Source organism: Neophocaena asiaeorientalis, unplaced genomic scaffold (genome assembly GCF_003031525.2).
Source record: "Neophocaena asiaeorientalis asiaeorientalis breed wild unplaced genomic scaffold, Neophocaena_asiaeorientalis_V1.1 scaffold100, whole genome shotgun sequence".
Lineage (NCBI taxonomy): Eukaryota > Metazoa > Chordata > Mammalia > Artiodactyla > Phocoenidae > Neophocaena > Neophocaena asiaeorientalis.
In genome coordinates, this window is record NW_020173955.1 from 571,928 (window position 1) to 588,806 (window position 16,879).

General features: G+C 44.3%; 1 protein-coding gene across 2 annotated transcripts in view; it reads left to right on the top strand.

Moving 5' to 3' along the window:
• The window catches only part of SERTAD2 (SERTA domain containing 2), a 112,147-nt gene extending 95,493 nt beyond the window's left edge, over positions 1 to 16,654 (top strand). For both annotated transcript variants that reach the window (XM_024752982.1, XM_024752981.1), the window contains exon 2: positions 11,398 to 16,654. In XM_024752982.1, the coding sequence (XP_024608750.1) occupies positions 11,402 to 12,337 (936 nt within the window). In that variant the 5' untranslated portion in view covers positions 11,398 to 11,401 and the 3' untranslated portion in view covers positions 12,338 to 16,654. The remainder of the gene's footprint in view (positions 1 to 11,397) is intronic.
• The last annotated feature ends 225 nt before the right edge of the window (positions 16,655 to 16,879 follow it).

Consider the following 16,879-nt stretch of genomic DNA (forward strand, 5'->3'; position numbering starts at 1 on the left):
ACAGGTAGTTTCCTTAGAAAATAAATATTTATTACGTTCAGTGTGGTGCTCTGATTAATTTTATTGTATTTGACTAAATGACTTTGTGTAAATGAAGTTCTGTGGGTCATTAATTATCAATACCCAGAAGTCCTTGGGAAGAAATACCTTTTATCTCAAAATAGCCCCAAAATAATTATTTTTAAAACTGAATGGCTGCCATCTTTACTAAGTATCATTCACTGCCCTCAAGCATAGTTTGTATCCTCATTTCCTTTTTCTACTTTGTGAATTATTCAAGTATATGATATAAAGTTTAAATTGTCTTTGTAAAACCTTAACTAGGAGCCTGCCTAGTTCTTAGAATTAACTAAAGTAAACATTCTGAATATGTACGTTGCTTATATGAAACAGATATTTACATAGTAGAATAGTTATCTCCTCCCCTTTATGCATCTCTTAAGTATATGTCTTTTATCATGTACCTTAAATTTTTATACCCATATGTCATATTGTAAAAATGTGATCGTTTTCTTTTAAGGAATCCAGATTTAGACCATACAGTACAGTGTTTAGATTTACTCAGTGAGTAAATAAGTAAATAAAGAATATTTATCTGGTTTTCCTCTTTAGATTGCATGTGAAAGTTAAAAGAAATATGTTCTGTATTTGTGAGGAATATAAAGCATGTCTTCTTTTAAGTGATTTTTCACAGTAATAAAGTATTCCCAATTTGAAAACAAAGAAGATTAAAAACTAATAATAACCTGTAAGGAACACTTTCATAAAAACACTTCCCGATGTACCATACTTCGTTTTTGTTAGTTTTATTCAGTGGCAAGTTAGTTGGCTAACAAAACCTAGATGGTAATCTTTTGTTTTAATTAAGATGCAATTTTATTTTTCACAGATTTGTTCTAGAAAATTATATTTACCTGTTTTAGTATGACTGTTTTATGTATCTGAGAGCGCTCTTTAAAACAACAAGAACAAAAAACCAAAACACTGCCACATACTTTTGGCAAAGCATTGGGTTTCTACCCTAAGCTTTTTCCCCCTGACCTTGTTTATGAAGGGTCTCTAGTGTGAGAGGAAAAACAAGGTATCTTTGGAGAAAAGATGGTACAGGAGGGTTGACACCAGAATCCCAATCCAGGCAATTACAAGTACTGGAGAAAAAAATATTTTCATTATGCATGGGAATGGGGGTGGGGTGAGGCTGGCTAGCCTTTACTGGCACATAATCTTAAGGGAAAGAAATTAAAATCTTAAGAATTCCTTCCCTTAATGATAATGAGGCTTTAGATTCAGCATGCTAAAGACACCAAATTAGTGTGGACTAGCGTCATAATTTTAATGACTACAACAATATATTATTTATAAAAATAACATTATAATAGTTCATGTTTGCCAAGTTTCATATGGAAGGATTGGTGGTAATAGTTCGTGTCTTATGAACACTGTATTGAACATACAATATCATAGAACTTCAACTTGTAATTTGAATAGGAAGAATTCCAGCAAGTCATACAATCAGCTTGCTTCATTATCTCTTTGAGGTTACCTGAGTTACACTTTACGATTAAACGGCTCCTCCCCAATATTCTTTATGAAGTTTTCCCACATAACTGCCTGAAGCCATTTCTGTTCAGTGTGGAGGTAATTTCCTGTTATTAAGAAGCAATAGGATGATTGAAGGCTTTTCTATCCTAGTAAAATTCCTACTGCTAACCTTGAGAATCACCTTAGGATGCCCCCACTGGAAATTCGGAACTGCTGGCTTCTCCCAGTCCACATCTTATCACTCGGGTTGTATGTTTGTTGTTGTGTGTTTGTTCTCACTTCAGGAGTCCTCCATGGATTTTTTAACCATGGTTTTGGAAACGTCAGTGTTACTTATATACAGACAACAACCTTTTTTACATGTAGTATTTCCAGATTTTGAACCATAGCATAAAATAATTTAGTTTGGTCTTTGCGGGGCTCTTGGCTTGCTTAGCAGTGTCCTATGGAGACCTGAATTTGGGAACAATCTTGGAAATGTGCATGCTTTGAGAGATCTCTAGTTAGAAATTGCAGTGAATAACCAGACTTCAGGAGTGCCTGTTGCTCTGCTGCGCCCCCTCGTGGTTAGATGTGATATGCTCTTTCAAAGCTTAAGAGGAGTCTCCACTTGTACTGGGCGTGCTTGTTTACATAGAGCATTTATAGCTTTCTTCTATGTAAAATAGCCTATCAAGTTAATATAATAGTTCTCGCTAAGGATGTAAATAGTTTATCGTGCTTATTTGATTTTTTACTTTGTAGAATTTTAAAAGTATGTATTGGTGTGTGTGTGTGTGTGTGTGTGTGTGTGTGTTTTACCTTTTTCTTATGGAAAATTCCCAACACACTCAAACTTTAAAGAGAAGAGTACAATGCATCCCTTGTGCTTATCACCCGGCTTCGACAGTTATCAACATTTTGTCAGTTTTGTTTCATCTTCACGGCCGTTTTCTTCTAGAACATTTTAAAGCAAATTCCAGGCATCGTATCATGTTATGTTTTTGTTAAACTTAAGTTTAGAAACTGTATAATTCGGCTCAATCTTTTACTTTAGGTGTGCAGTGCTTTTAGCCAGAATTGTTAGGTAAAATAAGAGAATTGTTGGCATTCTCAGTATCTTTGGAAGAGGTGACTGGTGTCCCTAGCTTCCTAAGAGTTAGGTTTAAAACCTAAAATTCCCAGCTGGCGGAGGAACCAGTAAGACAGGATATTAGAAACATTTTCTAGTACTTAACAGTTACATTCTAAAAAGCCCATGTTTCTTTCCAGATGTTTATTAACAAGGCTGTAATTTATTCCAAAGAAATATTCATTTGAAACACACTCTCCCAGAATTTGCCTACTAAATGAAATTAGTTGTCAACATTTTTTAAACGTCCTTTTCTTTTTCCAAGAGAAAATATGATGTATGACAAACCAGCAGCGTCAGAAACCGTCTTCAATTTAATAGAAGTGTGTAAAAATCCTGAGAGGGAAAGCTAGAGTTTCTTAAAATGTAGACTTGAGGAAGACATCCCCAAACCGTAAAAGTTGTTGTTTTAATTGACTTCGAGGTTGCCTTCCTGGCTTAATTTATGTTTGTCTCCCAGGCTTTAAGGCGCTGTCAAGAAAGCAAGGAGGATTGTTCGCGGCGCCCCGGGTCCAAGTGCAGAACCTGATCGCGGCTACGCGGCCGTGCAGTGCCTGCGGCCGAGCCCGTGTCCCCCGCGCCGCCCGGAGAGCCCGGGGAGGCGCCGCGGCAAACAGTGGTGTCGGGTTACAGCTTCGGAGCCGCGGCGAGCGCGCCTAACTGGCTTGATCTAGTGACTGGCTTCATAATTACATTGCTGATTTGTTAGGGAAGGCTTTGTCTTACTTACCAATTAGCATGGATGTTACTGCAGGGACCTCATCCTGGATGAGCTTGGGTTTAAAAAAAAAAAAAAAAAGCTTCGCCGATCCGGGCAGCTTTAGGTGTTCAGTTACTAACCCTCCCTTGTCTTCTGGGAGTCCTCACCCTGTCTGTAAACACGCAGAGGCTTTCTCCCTGTTGGAATTTTTTTGTTTGTTTATTTTATTTTACTTATCTTTGGCTGCGTTGGGTCTTCGTTGCTGTAGTTGCGGCGAGTGGAGGCTACTCTTGGTTGTGGTGCGCGGGCTTCTCATTGCGGTGGCTTCTCTTGTTGCGGAGCACGGGCTCTAGGCGCGCGGGCTTCAGTACTTGTGGCTCACGGGCTTAGTTGTTCCGCGGCATGTGGGATCTTCCCGGACCAGGACTCGAACCCGTGTTCCCTGCATTGGCAAGTGGATTCTCAACCACTGCGCCACCAGGGAAGCCCTCCCCGTTGGAATTTTGCCCGTGTTTCTGCCGTTCCCTAAGGCCAGAGGCAATCACTTTGGGGTCTGCAGGAGTGCTGACCCACAGCGCCTCCTGGAGGCTCACCACCCCGGTTTTGGGGGAACTGCACCTGCCACAGCACATGGCACACCCCTGCTGGGAGATCCTTTCAGGTTTACCCCCCTTTCTGTCAGCTCTCTCCCCGATCTGCTGGCACCACCACCTAGCATGTCCCTTCAGGGTGGCCTTTCTTTTCTCCTGGTGGGTTCTGTTGTTAGTTGGGGGAGGAGGGGTGTTAAAAGCATAGGTGTTATCAGATTTCTGAGTCCTGGGTGTTTTTTAAGGTGTAATATTTTAACAGTGTGGAAAGTTGTCTGAGCAAACCTGGTTTCTCCCCGTAGAAGGGGGTTGGGGCCTCTCCTTCCTTCCTGGGAGCTGCTGTGTGACTGACTGACTGACAGAAGAGCCTTTTCCCAGAGTTCGCCCACAGCTGGTGGGAGGTGTCCTGGTTAGGAGCAGAGGCTCTCCATTTGGACCACCTCTTCTGAGGATCCAGAGCGCATTGTAAGGCAGGTGTATGGGGTGAGGAGAGGAGAGATGAGAATATTCTGTTTCAGAAGTTGTCTCACCAGCATTTCTGGCCAGCCTCTCTTCTGCTCTTGGAAGACTGTCACACACTCAGTAGTTTTGCCAGGGGCACTCCTTTCTTCTTCTATGGCCCCCAAAAGAAACTGAAAGAACGTGTTTCCACTTACAGGACTTTGGGTTTGGTGGCTCAGGATGTCAGAGTGAGGAAATAGCCTCTGCTAGCCTGTTTGAAGACACTCGTCACATGTCTTGTCTTAGCTTCTTTTTTCTTCAAACTGGCTAGATCCATGAGGAAAAATCATCATTCTGAATCATGGGCATTACCATAAATGCCTCATTTTTATGATTTTTAGCGTCAGCATGGGCACTTCTGGACTCCTCAGCGACCAGTAATCACACCAGTGACCACACAGGATGGTGTAGTTGAGGAGATTGGGGACCCTCTGGATTAGGAGCCTTTCACTTGAGAGATGTTAACTTAGTGACGCAGACATAAGTGTGCAGACCAGTGACTCATCCCAAAGCAGGCACCAGGGTCTTCACCCTGGTGAGGACGTAGAAGACCAGTTCTCTGGGAGCTGAGGGCCCCACTAGTAACTACCCTTCCCCAACAGAAGACACCAGGGCTGAGTTCTGCCTCGTTAACTGACCGTTGAGACAATACGTCACTTAAGCCTGCTACACTCGAAAGCCCTGGATTTCTAGTTGTCACTTACTACTCCAAAAGGAAATTGGAACAAGCTTTTGAAAATGTACACGAAGTACAAACCATTGGGCCTTGAGGTGTTTTGGAGTGAGTCTTTTGGGATCTCCCCTGTCTGCCCCACCTCTGTGTGTGGACCAGCATCCCTCCGCCTGGATGGATGGGCTGAGCTGGGAGCCATTTCCACTCCCTCCCTGGCCACTTGCCTCCGCTCTCAGCTGCCTCTTTGATCATGTGGTCAGTCATACCTTCCCCAGTCATTTCCTCCCTTCAGAAATTGGAACTAAGCTATCAATTTTGACCTTCTTTTAAATGCCTTTTGTAGCATTAATTCCCTTAGATACTGAGTAGGATGAGATGGAAGGTTTTCCTTCTATCTGGGGTGATCACTACTGGGGGGGATAAATTGAGTTAAAGCATAATGCAGTCTTTTGCATCTTTTTTTGACCCGCAGCGAGTCAGAAAGACAGCCCTAGTGGTGCGCAGAGAAGGGCTCCCAGTTTGGGCCTCTCACAAGCCCAAGCAGTGATGCTGCCCGCAGGGGCCACACAGCCCCCTCCGTGCACCTGTCAATCAGCGGCCACCAGGCTCTGGGCCTCTAGGAAGCACTAGTGGCCACAGAGGGCTGCAGGTTAAAGCAGTGGATTTTGTTGTTGTTAGTGGGGATGACAGAAGTGGTGGTTTACAAAAGTAGATTTAATATTCTTAATTTAAAAATCATAACATTTATTTTGACAGCTCAGATAACATTAAAGGAGAGTGATTTAAAATTTTTTTCCAAGGCATAGCTTTTAAACAGTTGAAAAACATTGAGTTTAAAAGAACATTTTTGATTGCTTGTGTTTTTCTTTTAATGTTTGCATTTTTTCCCCATAACGCCTTAAAAAATATAAAAGCTACGAAATGCTCCCTTTTAACACATAGGTACTATTCCAGTTTCTCTTTGGACATTGGGCATAAGGCCTCACTGCCATTCACTCTGTGATCACAGCAAGCAGAATCTAGGCCCCAGTGAGCAGGTGGGATCTGATATATCAGTCTGAGAAGCTGAGCTTTATCATTAGAATTGAGCTGAAGACATCTTAATTCTGCATGGAGTCTTTCTTTTTTAATGTCAGCTGCCATCACAGAAACGCTGCTCATTCTTTTTTTCCTTACCTGCTTAGGCACAAGTAGGGAAGCCCTTTAGGCTCCAGTTTAATTGAGTAAAGATATTCTCAGGCTTACATATGAAATAGCTGGATGGGGAAGAAAGGAAGTCATGGTTTTCAAAATGAGGTCTGCAGACCAGCATCACCTGGAAACTTGATGGAAATGCACATCCTGGGCCTCCACACCAGACGGACTGAATGAGAATCTGGGATAGTGTGTGTGTGTTTGGGCGGGGGGAGGGCAGCATTCTGTGTTAATTAGCCCCGTTGGTGAGTCTGATGCTCCCCCAAGTTTGGGAACTAAAAATCGAGGGAGGCATCCCTGCCCACCAGCTGTGCCTCGGATACTGACAAATCTCCTTACCCAGGGTCTGCCCTGTGCAGCTGTGCCCTCTGAGATTCGTTCAACCTTCCCCTTTGTCATACACTCCCTCCCATGCCAAGTTTACAGTCAGAGCCAAAGACACACATCTCTGTCTTTGTTTTACAGTCCTTCTCTGGCTGTCCCTCAGTGTCTTTTCTCATTCTTTCCATTTACTATTCATCCAGTGACCATTTCTGGAGCATCTTCGGTGTATCAGGGACTGCCCTAACCTGAGGACACAGAGACGAACGGAACGGTCTGAAACCCTCAGAGGGCTTACCGTCTGGGGTGGGAAACGGACATTGAGAGACAATCCTGCCTTAAACAGAAACCTCAGATCCTATCCCCTTCGGAAGTCCCCTGGTCACCTCAGTCTGTACTAATCTCTCAGACTCCCTGCTGTGGGAGCCATTCAGAATCTGGAATTGCAGACTCCCAAACAGGTAATACCTTCTCCTGTTTTCTCTGGTTCTTTCTCTTCCGAGGAATCTCCCAGTGACATGTTACTTTTGACTATCTGCCCAAGGGGATTGTAGCTTTTGAGGGCAGGGTCCTTCCTAATGAAAGCGGCACAACTGCAAGCCAGGTTTAGTATCTGGAGAGTTTTATTCACTGTTCAACTTCCTGGAAAACTCCGGCAGAGAAATGTCCATTTGTATCGCTACCCTTGAGTTTTGGTGTCTATTTTCAAAACTTAGATCGCTGAAGTTACTACTTGCCAAAATGGTACGTTAAGCAAATCAGAATGCTAGGAGTTTCTTTCTAGCAAGCTTCTTGGGGAGGGAGGGTGTTTTATCTGGACCCTTATATTAAGAGCCAGTGAATATTCAATAAAAGAGTGGCTGTGGTTAGTTTTAGACCCCTCTAGGTGGGCAGGAAAGGGAGGGAGCGCCCACCTCACTCCCCCACGTGGGGATCTCTAACCAGCCCTGAAGCTCAGGGCCCCTTCTGGGCCTTTGACTTTGACATGAGCTTTGGGGTCTGGGTCTTCTCAAGCCAAAGGAGGAGGCAAAGTGGGGCGCCAAGCCTCGGGGTGGCCTGGAAACCGACTTATCACAGGCCCCCTTTGGTGAACTACAGGCTACCACCTTGGTGTCCAGGTCCACCGCCAAGGGGCCTCTCAGGCAGGAACAGCAGACACCCCCTTCCCTCTTGTCAGCTTGAAGCCCCTAATGAGCTCCAGCCACTGCTCCATCCTCAGGCTGCAGCCAAGTGAGGACTTTTAAAACGTCACCTGCCTCTCCAGCGGCCTGAAGAGCTATTGCTATTGTCTTAGCGTGCCCGAGGAAAAGGCTTCAGGCAGCCTGGCCCTTGGGTTCCTGCGAAGCTCGTCTTGTCTTTGAATTGTGTCTGCTGCAAGGTGTGGCGTTCACACAGCACCAAGCGAGGGTCCTTCTCAGGAGCTGGAGGCCAGGAGCTAGAGGCCTCTTCTGAACGTGGGCAGACGGCACTCTCAACAGTGTGTTAAACAAACTTTGGGAAAACTTTAATTTTTTTACAAATTTTAAATTAAAAAAACTTTTTTTAACGTTAAGGTTCTAAGTAGGAGTGTGGATTAGATTTTACTATGTGTTTTTCACTCCTTTCTGTAAAAATGTAGATAGACTTCAGATTACAAGTCAGGATTGTGTGCATTTTGCAATCTTACTGGGTGTGTAGAGCAGTGTTGCCTCATAAAATGAAATAGAAAAATGAAGGCAAACCTGCTTGGAGCCATACTCTATCATGAGTCCTTATTTACACATTTGAGAAGCATCCAGGATTCGATTCGTCTTGCCTATTCGCGCTCACAGATTTTGCTTACACGGGCCCTCCTCTGTCCCCTTCCAGAGAGCATTACGAATGTCTTACCAGGCTTTCCCTAAATCATTAAGATTATCACACAGCTATGACCAGCTAGATCATTCTAATTGGAAATTAGGCGCTTCTCATGTTGAAATCTCTCTGAAAAGTATCTCCATAGATCTCCCTCAGCAATGGGAATTCTGCTAAATGCCTCTAGTACCACGTGCTTTTTAAGTATTTAAGTTCTATGTGCTCAGTGATTATTTCTAGAGAAGTATGAGTTATTGAAAAAGCCCTGTTGTTTTTTCCTGTCAACAAGTCTTTAAAAGACAGCTGTGCATGAATGACAAAAAGAAAGGAAAAGTCTATGTTGTCTTTTCTAAGGGTTACTTCTCCAGAAAACCAGTAAGAATTTTAAGTGGCGATGAGCTTACTAATTTGTTTTGAGCTGTGTATTTGGTTTACATTTTTGGACAGTGGTTCTCAAACTTTTTGTGATGAAGGACGATCTTGTTTGTGTTTTCCTCCTTTATAGACTGATACTTTAGTAAAACATGACAAAAATAATTACTAGAAAAATGAAATAAGAGTACAAAAATGTAAAAATAGAAGCCTCGTTTTAAAAAATTGTATTTACAGAGATACAATTACTCTGTAAATCTGCTATAAAAGTTTCTAAACAATACAGTATCTTTACTTACCTCATCATGAACTAGTAACAGTTTACAGACTGGTTCCATCTATGGACCACACTTTGAGAAGCACTGTTTTAGAGTGTGTGTGCGTGTGTACTTGTGTACTCTGGCACACGTTTGGATGTATTGGGTACATTCAAGTTACAGCATATAACGTAGATTATATAACAGCTTTATATGATAATTAAATGCATTTGGTGAGCTCTTTGGTAAAAATGGAGTTTTTCTAGAAGTGACATTAAATGCTTAAATTGTAAACAAATACAAATGGCATATATGTGAATACAGTTATCTGTTTCAAAACACAGTTGTCCGGTAATACTTCTAAAGCATAAAGTAGAAAGTGTTTTGTAGTGTGAAATGAAGTCACCTCCTCTCTGATTCACACTCAAGTTTAAATGGGCACAGATACTTTAGATAGGAAATGTTCTGTGCAAAGTGTATATACAAATGAGGCTTTTAGCACTGAACAGTAGGAAATGTTTCTGTCATGTGAAGCATTAGATAAGGGAGTTGTTACTATCATACCTTCCTTGTCTTTGGTCCTAGTGATAGACAGCCATTTTCTTAATGTTTACAGAGTGAGAGAAAGTGTTTCCTACAAGCAACTCCACATTCTTTATGAGTGTTAACAAATTCTCAAGCTGATTCTGATTTGATGGCTTGCAGCTGTCTTCGTCCTTCTCTCCTGGAGACTGAGGCACGTGAAGGCAGTCACCCGGAGTGGGACTTGTGCACCAGGCTCTGTGTCCACCTGCATGTCCGTCTGCCTGGAGGGGCAGCGTGGCCTTCTTTCACAAAGCCTTGGGAGGAAGTTCTGGGAAGTTTTATTATGGTTAGCCTTATTCCTTTAGGATGAGACTCCTAATTGAAAATGATAATGAGGTTTCCGCGAAGATGTTCAGCCCCTTGAAGACCAGGCTTTATTCCTGTGCAGGACTACCCACTTTCTGGCCGAGTGCCCAAGACAGCGTAGATGCGGGATGAGTTAAAGGATTGAAGGAGGCCATTCAGTAAAAGGCAAGTCGCCTTTAGAAGAAAAACTGGATAACTACAAAGCACTTTCTAGCGTGTGACGATGTCAGAAAGAGTGAGTGGCCTTGAGGAGAGCATTAACACATGCCTGTGGGTAAGTGGTGTAGAGGGCATAGGGAGTGAGCATGGGCCTGGCTTGATTAGAAGCATGTCTGCTGGTCTGAACAACGGCGTAAGTAAGGACAGCTTTCTTGATTCACTGGTTGGAAAGTGAGGTCTCTGAGTCAAAGGCGGGTGGACTTGTGATTGCCGTTTAGCTGGTAGAAGTTCTGAGATAAAGGGCCATTCTCCTGAAGGCACAGACAGCTGAGGGCGTCTCCACTCAGGCCAGAGCACACGAGGAGACCTCCGAGGCTGTGCGTGTCATGCGAGGTAGGCGGGAGTTAAAATCCAACCCATTCCCCAGTGCTCAAGGTCTGAGATAGGAGGTCATTGTTTCTTTGAAATCCCCGCTGGAACCACAGTAGGTATTGTTTTAGGAAATGTGTCGAGTACCCAAACAGCAATGCGTATAATCAGAGCAAATTTCTTTTAAATTAGTCCGGTTGCACTCAGGCATGGCTGCATGCGATGAAATTGAGCCGTGGGAAAACTTGGGCTGGGCAATCCACCTTCCTCCACTTGATTCTAGACGGAAAAGCAGTGGCAGCTCAATCACTGTGGTCATTTAACACAGTCCAAGCACTCCGCCACATGTCACCAAACAGGCAGAAAGGCTCTATGTGTGATGAGGAAGGAAAGGGCGTTTTGAAAGCACATGCGGTTCTACCAAAATTGTACATATTCCCTTTTCTCCAACTGGGTTCTTTTCATCGCTCTAGGTGTGTTCAAGCTGTAATCTATGATACCTTTACCTGTTTAGGTCATAGTATTGTCAGTGTTTTCTTGGGCTTTAAAAATAGATCTGTTTGGGGGAGGGAAGTTGAACCTGCATGGTAACGCCGTAGGCATGCGAACGCAAGCCCAGGAGCACAAAGTCAAAATCACGGTTTCCATGGTAACGTTTCTTGTCTGTGTTGTACACATTTCTCAAGAAATACATTCAACAGACTACCCAGTGATAAAAATTGCTCCACCGGCACACAAAGATAGATTTCCCAATGAATTCCTCTGTTGTAACCAACCCTGGGCAGGGAACTCAAGTCCAGGTCCTGACCTCTGAATCCACGTCTTTTTTTACGGTGGAAATGCTTTTTTGTGGGATTGATTCCATCTCCTTCCTTTCTCCTTGGCAGATATATGTTGGGGAAAGGAGGAAAACGGAAGTTTGACGAGCATGAAGATGGGCTGGAAGGCAAAATTGTGTCCCCCTCCGACGGTCCGTCCAAGGTGTCTTACACCTTACAGCGCCAGACTATCTTCAACATTTCCCTTATGAAACTCTACAACCACAGGCCCCTCACAGAGCCCAGCTTGCAAAAGACCGTGCTCATCAACAACATGTTGAGGCGGATCCAGGAGGAGCTGAAGCAGGAGGGCAGCCTGAGGCCCGCGTTCCCCGCCTCTTCGCCGCCCGCCGACCCGCTGGGCTCCAGCTACCGGGAGGCGCCGCCTGCCTTCAGCCACCCCGCGCCCGCACCCTGCGAGCTGGGCGGCGCTGCGCCCCTGGAGGCCTGCCTCACCCCCGCCTCACTGCTCGAGGACGACCAGGACACGTTTTGCACTTCCCCGGCCGCGCAGCCTGCGGTCCCCGCCAGACTCGCACCTCCTGCCCTCCCGCCGGAAAAGGACAGCTTCTCCTCCGCCCTGGACGAGATTGAGGAGCTCTGTCCCACATCTACCTCCATGGAGGCCGCGGAGGCCACCACCGATGACCCGAAAGGGGACTCCGGCGGGCCCGGCGCGCAGAGACCCGAGGGGCTCCAGGACGGCCGGCCCGACGACCCGAAACTGATGGACTCCCTGCCCGGCAACTTTGAGATCACCACGTCCACGGGCTTCCTGACAGACTTGACCCTGGACGACATCCTGTTTGCCGACATTGACACGTCCATGTACGACTTTGACCCCTGCACGTCCGCGTCGGGGACATCCTCAAAAATGTCCCCCGTGTCGGCCGACGACCTCCTCAAGACGCTGGCCCCCTACAGCAGCCAGCCCGTCGCCCCGAGCCAGCCTTTCAAGATGGACCTCACGGAGCTGGACCACATCATGGAGGTGCTGGTCGGGTCCTGAGCCCCGGGGCCCGTCGCCTGCACCCCGCACCCCGACAGCTCTCCGCACTGTGCATGTACCCTTGCTTGCCTTTTTCTGAGAAAAAGAACATTCTACAAAAGGATCACACTAGTTTTTGCTTTGAGCAGAGTTGGAGTGCCTTCATCCAAGTATGACCACTTTTAATATGCTTTTTTGAGTGGTTCCTCAGAGACCTAGTCCCCGGGAATAGGAAAGAATACATTTGAAGACAATGTCACTATGTGGAATGACAAAAATAAACAGCTCAAGTGAAGCACAAGGAATAGGTTGGAAAAGCTGTAAATTGCATGTGCATATTTGTCTATTTTTTCTATAAGTTTTATTGCAAGAGGTAAAAAAAGAAAATATATATATATATTATTTAGATAATCTCAGTACCTTTTCCGGCATTTTCGCCCTGTATAGGTTGACTTGGCAATTCAGCCTTTTTAGAGGCATTAACTACTCCTCGTAAGTGTTGCATTTACATGGCTGTTTAGAAACTGCTGCCCAAATTTATTTTATATTTTTGTACAGATTCCGCAGTTTATGATATTGTTTTTCTAAAAACAAATGCTGTTTATACATATGAGATAGCTATTTTGATAGGATTTGCTCACATAGTTCCTGCAAACTTCAGATGTACAAGTTGCACTTGTACTTTTATAGAGTTGTAATGTTTTATATGTGTTTGGTGCAAAGAGAAAATTGGATCAAATCAATCCGCAGTCGATGTCCCCAGATACGCGCACGTGCGCGCGCGCTCACACACACACACACACACACACACACACACACGCAGCGCTTTAAGAAGGGCCAGGAGATATCACACCCAAACTTCACAAGCACCAACCCCCCCTGGCATGAACACCCGCCAGCACTGTGACTTCCAAAGCCAGAGCCACGTCTGCTCATCAAACTTGCATTAAGCGGTTGGCGGGAGGTGGCCATGGAGCTCGGGGTTTAAGTGATGGTTCTCTTTAGCTCTCTCTCTGGAGGGGAAGGCTACCAAGTACTCATTGTATTTATGCCAAGTCTGCGCTTTTAATTGTTTTTATTTTTTTAAACAAAACCCCAGATCTTTCCCTTTTTGGCATAATTTTTATGAAGACCTGAAATTTTACACACGAACAAAATTTTATGAAAAGCAACTGACCTCTTCATGGAACTAAACCCTGTTGCGACGCTTAGGGCTCGTCAAGAAGGAACTCTCCCCCAGAAGGCATCCATCATGTCGCTCTGTTGTCTTTTCCTGCTTCCCTTCCTTAGAGCTTTCTTTCCCTCTGTTGCTAAGTGCTGAAAATGGCATCTTCACGATCACCACAGTGAGCCCAGCTCTCCTCGGCCCAGCCTAGGATGCACTCTTGTAACACGCATGGCTCCTGAACCTGGAGTTGGTCCCATTACGTCACGGCCTCCGATCTGGTTGCTTTCTTAAATCAACTGCTTTAACTACACTTTACAAGGCTGTTTTACCCAAATACACAGATAGGACTTTCTATGCATGTTCCCCTCCTCCCCCATTGCCATTCTCTCTCTGCCAGGAGAACTTGAGAACTAGCTTTTTATTCCTAGCGGTGTACATTTAATTTTAAAACGTTTGCAATGTATCATGCTTGTTGCCGAAATTGTTAATGGCCTTTCCGTTTCAGTTTTTTCTTCCTTCCAATGGTACTTTAGCTGGTTACAACCTATATTGTTGAAATGCAGGTGGCTTCTTTAGGAATAACTTTTATATTTATTTAAGAATTTTTAAATTATGGGATTTGTGTTGTTGTTGTTGTCTTTGTTGTTGGTCATTTGTCAATATTCAGTCACCAATTCTGCTCACTTCTTGCCATGGATAAAATTGAGTCTTTCTGGCCAATTAAAAAAGACAGCTTTATAAAATGGCACTTTAAACAAGCCATAGATAGTTTTATTTTTATAATACACATGGCAAAGCAAATACATTTTGATGAAGGAACTGCTCATCTAAGCAAAAGATTCGTGTATGATATGATTAAATCTTTCTACGTTCTGATTTACTCCCCACCCCCACCCCCTCCCGCCAACTTGAATGTGTTTTTAAAGGCTAATTATCAAATCAGGCGAGCAGTGAGAAACCGATCAAACTGCACCGTTCTCCAGCAAGCACCCTCCACCGGACGCCTCTTACTACTGCAGATGTGTCATTCCCTTTGATAGGACCAGGGACCATGTAGTTAAGGTGAGGGTTGTGGTAGATGCTTCCGGTGTCACCGTGCCTGTCCGTTTGAAGGGCTTCCTTTTCCTGTAGAGAGCAAGTCCGCCCAGACTCCATGCTTCTGCTAACTCAAGGACCTGGCAGACTCTCCACATGCCGCCCGCATACACATACGTGTACATGCACAATAGTGTTGATTATTCCGGACAATAACAGGGTAAGGCGGCTGATTTGCCATTGTTAAAAACTGATTGATAGTAACTTAGAACAACTGTACTTCGGTTGGATTAGCAAATCGTGTGTTTAAACAAATCCCATATGTTGGGCAGCAGTTCAAATAAGCACAGCGAAGTGTTGCCCACACGTGGTTCTCTGACTCTCCCGCGTTTGTAAGGCTGGGCTTCAGGATCAAAAACAAAAAACCCCCAACAGCAGCACGCAAATGCTTTTTAATTCTCTGGACACCCTCACCGTAAATTCTTGATATTCAAGGTCTAATGAGGAAGACGTGGGGAATTAGTGGCCCTTTTTCAAAAGAACAAAACCATCAAGTGTTCCAGTTATCTTTGTGTCTTATTTTTACAAAGTGATGTCCCGACAGGGAAGAACGTGAGCCTGTGTGTGATCTCCAAGTCCCAGCTTGAGTGTGGGACGTGCTTCCAGATGCCACCCGGCAGCAGTGCCTTCCTGTGTCTAAAGGACATCCTGTGGCATTCAGAGTCAGGCAGGCAGTTTGAGGTGCCTTTACGAGAGGGACAGAGAGACATGTTGGGTGGGGCTGGGAGAGGACAATTATTGACAGTGATGTGCAATGAAGTGACAAGATGAGAGCAGAATAATAAGAGCTTTGAATTTGAAGTGATTTTTTTCATAAGTTATTTATTCCTTTTTTTCTGTGTAAATATATTTATTTTACTGTGGAGCTCTAACAACATCTGGATCGTAACATGTGCAGAATGTATGTAGGAATTTATTCTCCTGTAGGAATGTCAATCTGTATTAAAAGGGGGTCCGAGCCAGACCCCTGGGTCTTCTCATCGTATGCACAGTCCACGTTCATTTTTACTCTCTCCTCTAATATGGGTCGATTTGAAATATGCAAAAGGTATGGATGAGGAATGTTTTAATACCTCCAAATTTTTAAGAAAATCAAGCATCAAAGGGTTGATATTTTTTAAAGTTTTTTTAGTCGCACTTTCTCTCTTTATGACAGAAGGGGCATCCACACCGACGCCCTCGCTCACACCAAAGGGTGAGAGCTAGCCACAGCCGCCTCCACCGGAGTGTCTTTCTCAATTGTGCTGTTTATTGCCATAGCCCCTTGGAGTGTCCCAGCTGCCCTGAGATCGATCAAGGAAATTTCTTAAATAAATAAACTCCAAAGAGCCAAGGTGTCAACTTACGGATCATTTTTAAAGCTTAAATTTATTAACCACCTTTGTGGTAAACAATGAATTATGAATCTGCAGGGCAGCCTTCTCAAATGACAGGTGCAAAAAATAATAAGAGAGAGAGAGACTCTACTTCGTGCAGCGATTGTTATTCTCTGTATGAATTGACTTAATTTCAAAATCTTGCTGTTACAAATTGGACCTTTATATGCTTTCTGAAAATAATTGAAAAGAGCATATTTAACCTGTTTCGGCTGGAAATGGTTGACTTCCAGTAACTGCCAATGGCAGTGAGGTGTGTGCGTCCTGCTTATGTACAGTTGTTTTCAGGGCTTCTAAGAATGAGTCTGAATGGTTCTTGAGAATTAGCCAGGATCAAATGCTCTTGCAAGCAAAGCCAATAAAAATTTTGGACGTCTTTTGGGGATAACAAGTTTGGAAGGGAAGTCGGTCCATACGCGCAAACAACAAAGATTTGGAAAAGATGTACATAGTGACATGTTTGGTGCATGGTTTTTGAGGAGGGCTTTTGTCAAACAGGAGGTGTAACCTTTCCCCCACAGACCTGAGAGCTGTGCCTTTTCTATGCAATATTACTAGACGTTACATCGGAACCCAGATGGTTGTATTCACATGTAGGTTTGGGCTGTAATCTAAACAATTGGACAGATTAAATGTACATGGAAATGAGCAGTCTTACTTTTGTAGTTTTATATTATACAATAAACAGTTAAAAGATGAGAGAGGCGTGTTTGCAGTTTCCTTCTGCCCGGAGCACAGCCAGCTCATGTGTCACCGTCTTCCCACGTCAGGGAACGGTCTGCCCGCGGCTTCTGCTGGAGTTGGTGCTGTCACCCGCCCCCTGTCTCTCACTCTCGGGAGCACTCTTCTCTCTCGGTTCTCCCCCTGCCTCTTGGGCCCTTCTCGGACCTCCTCCCCCAACTCTTACTAAACATTGGGCGGGGG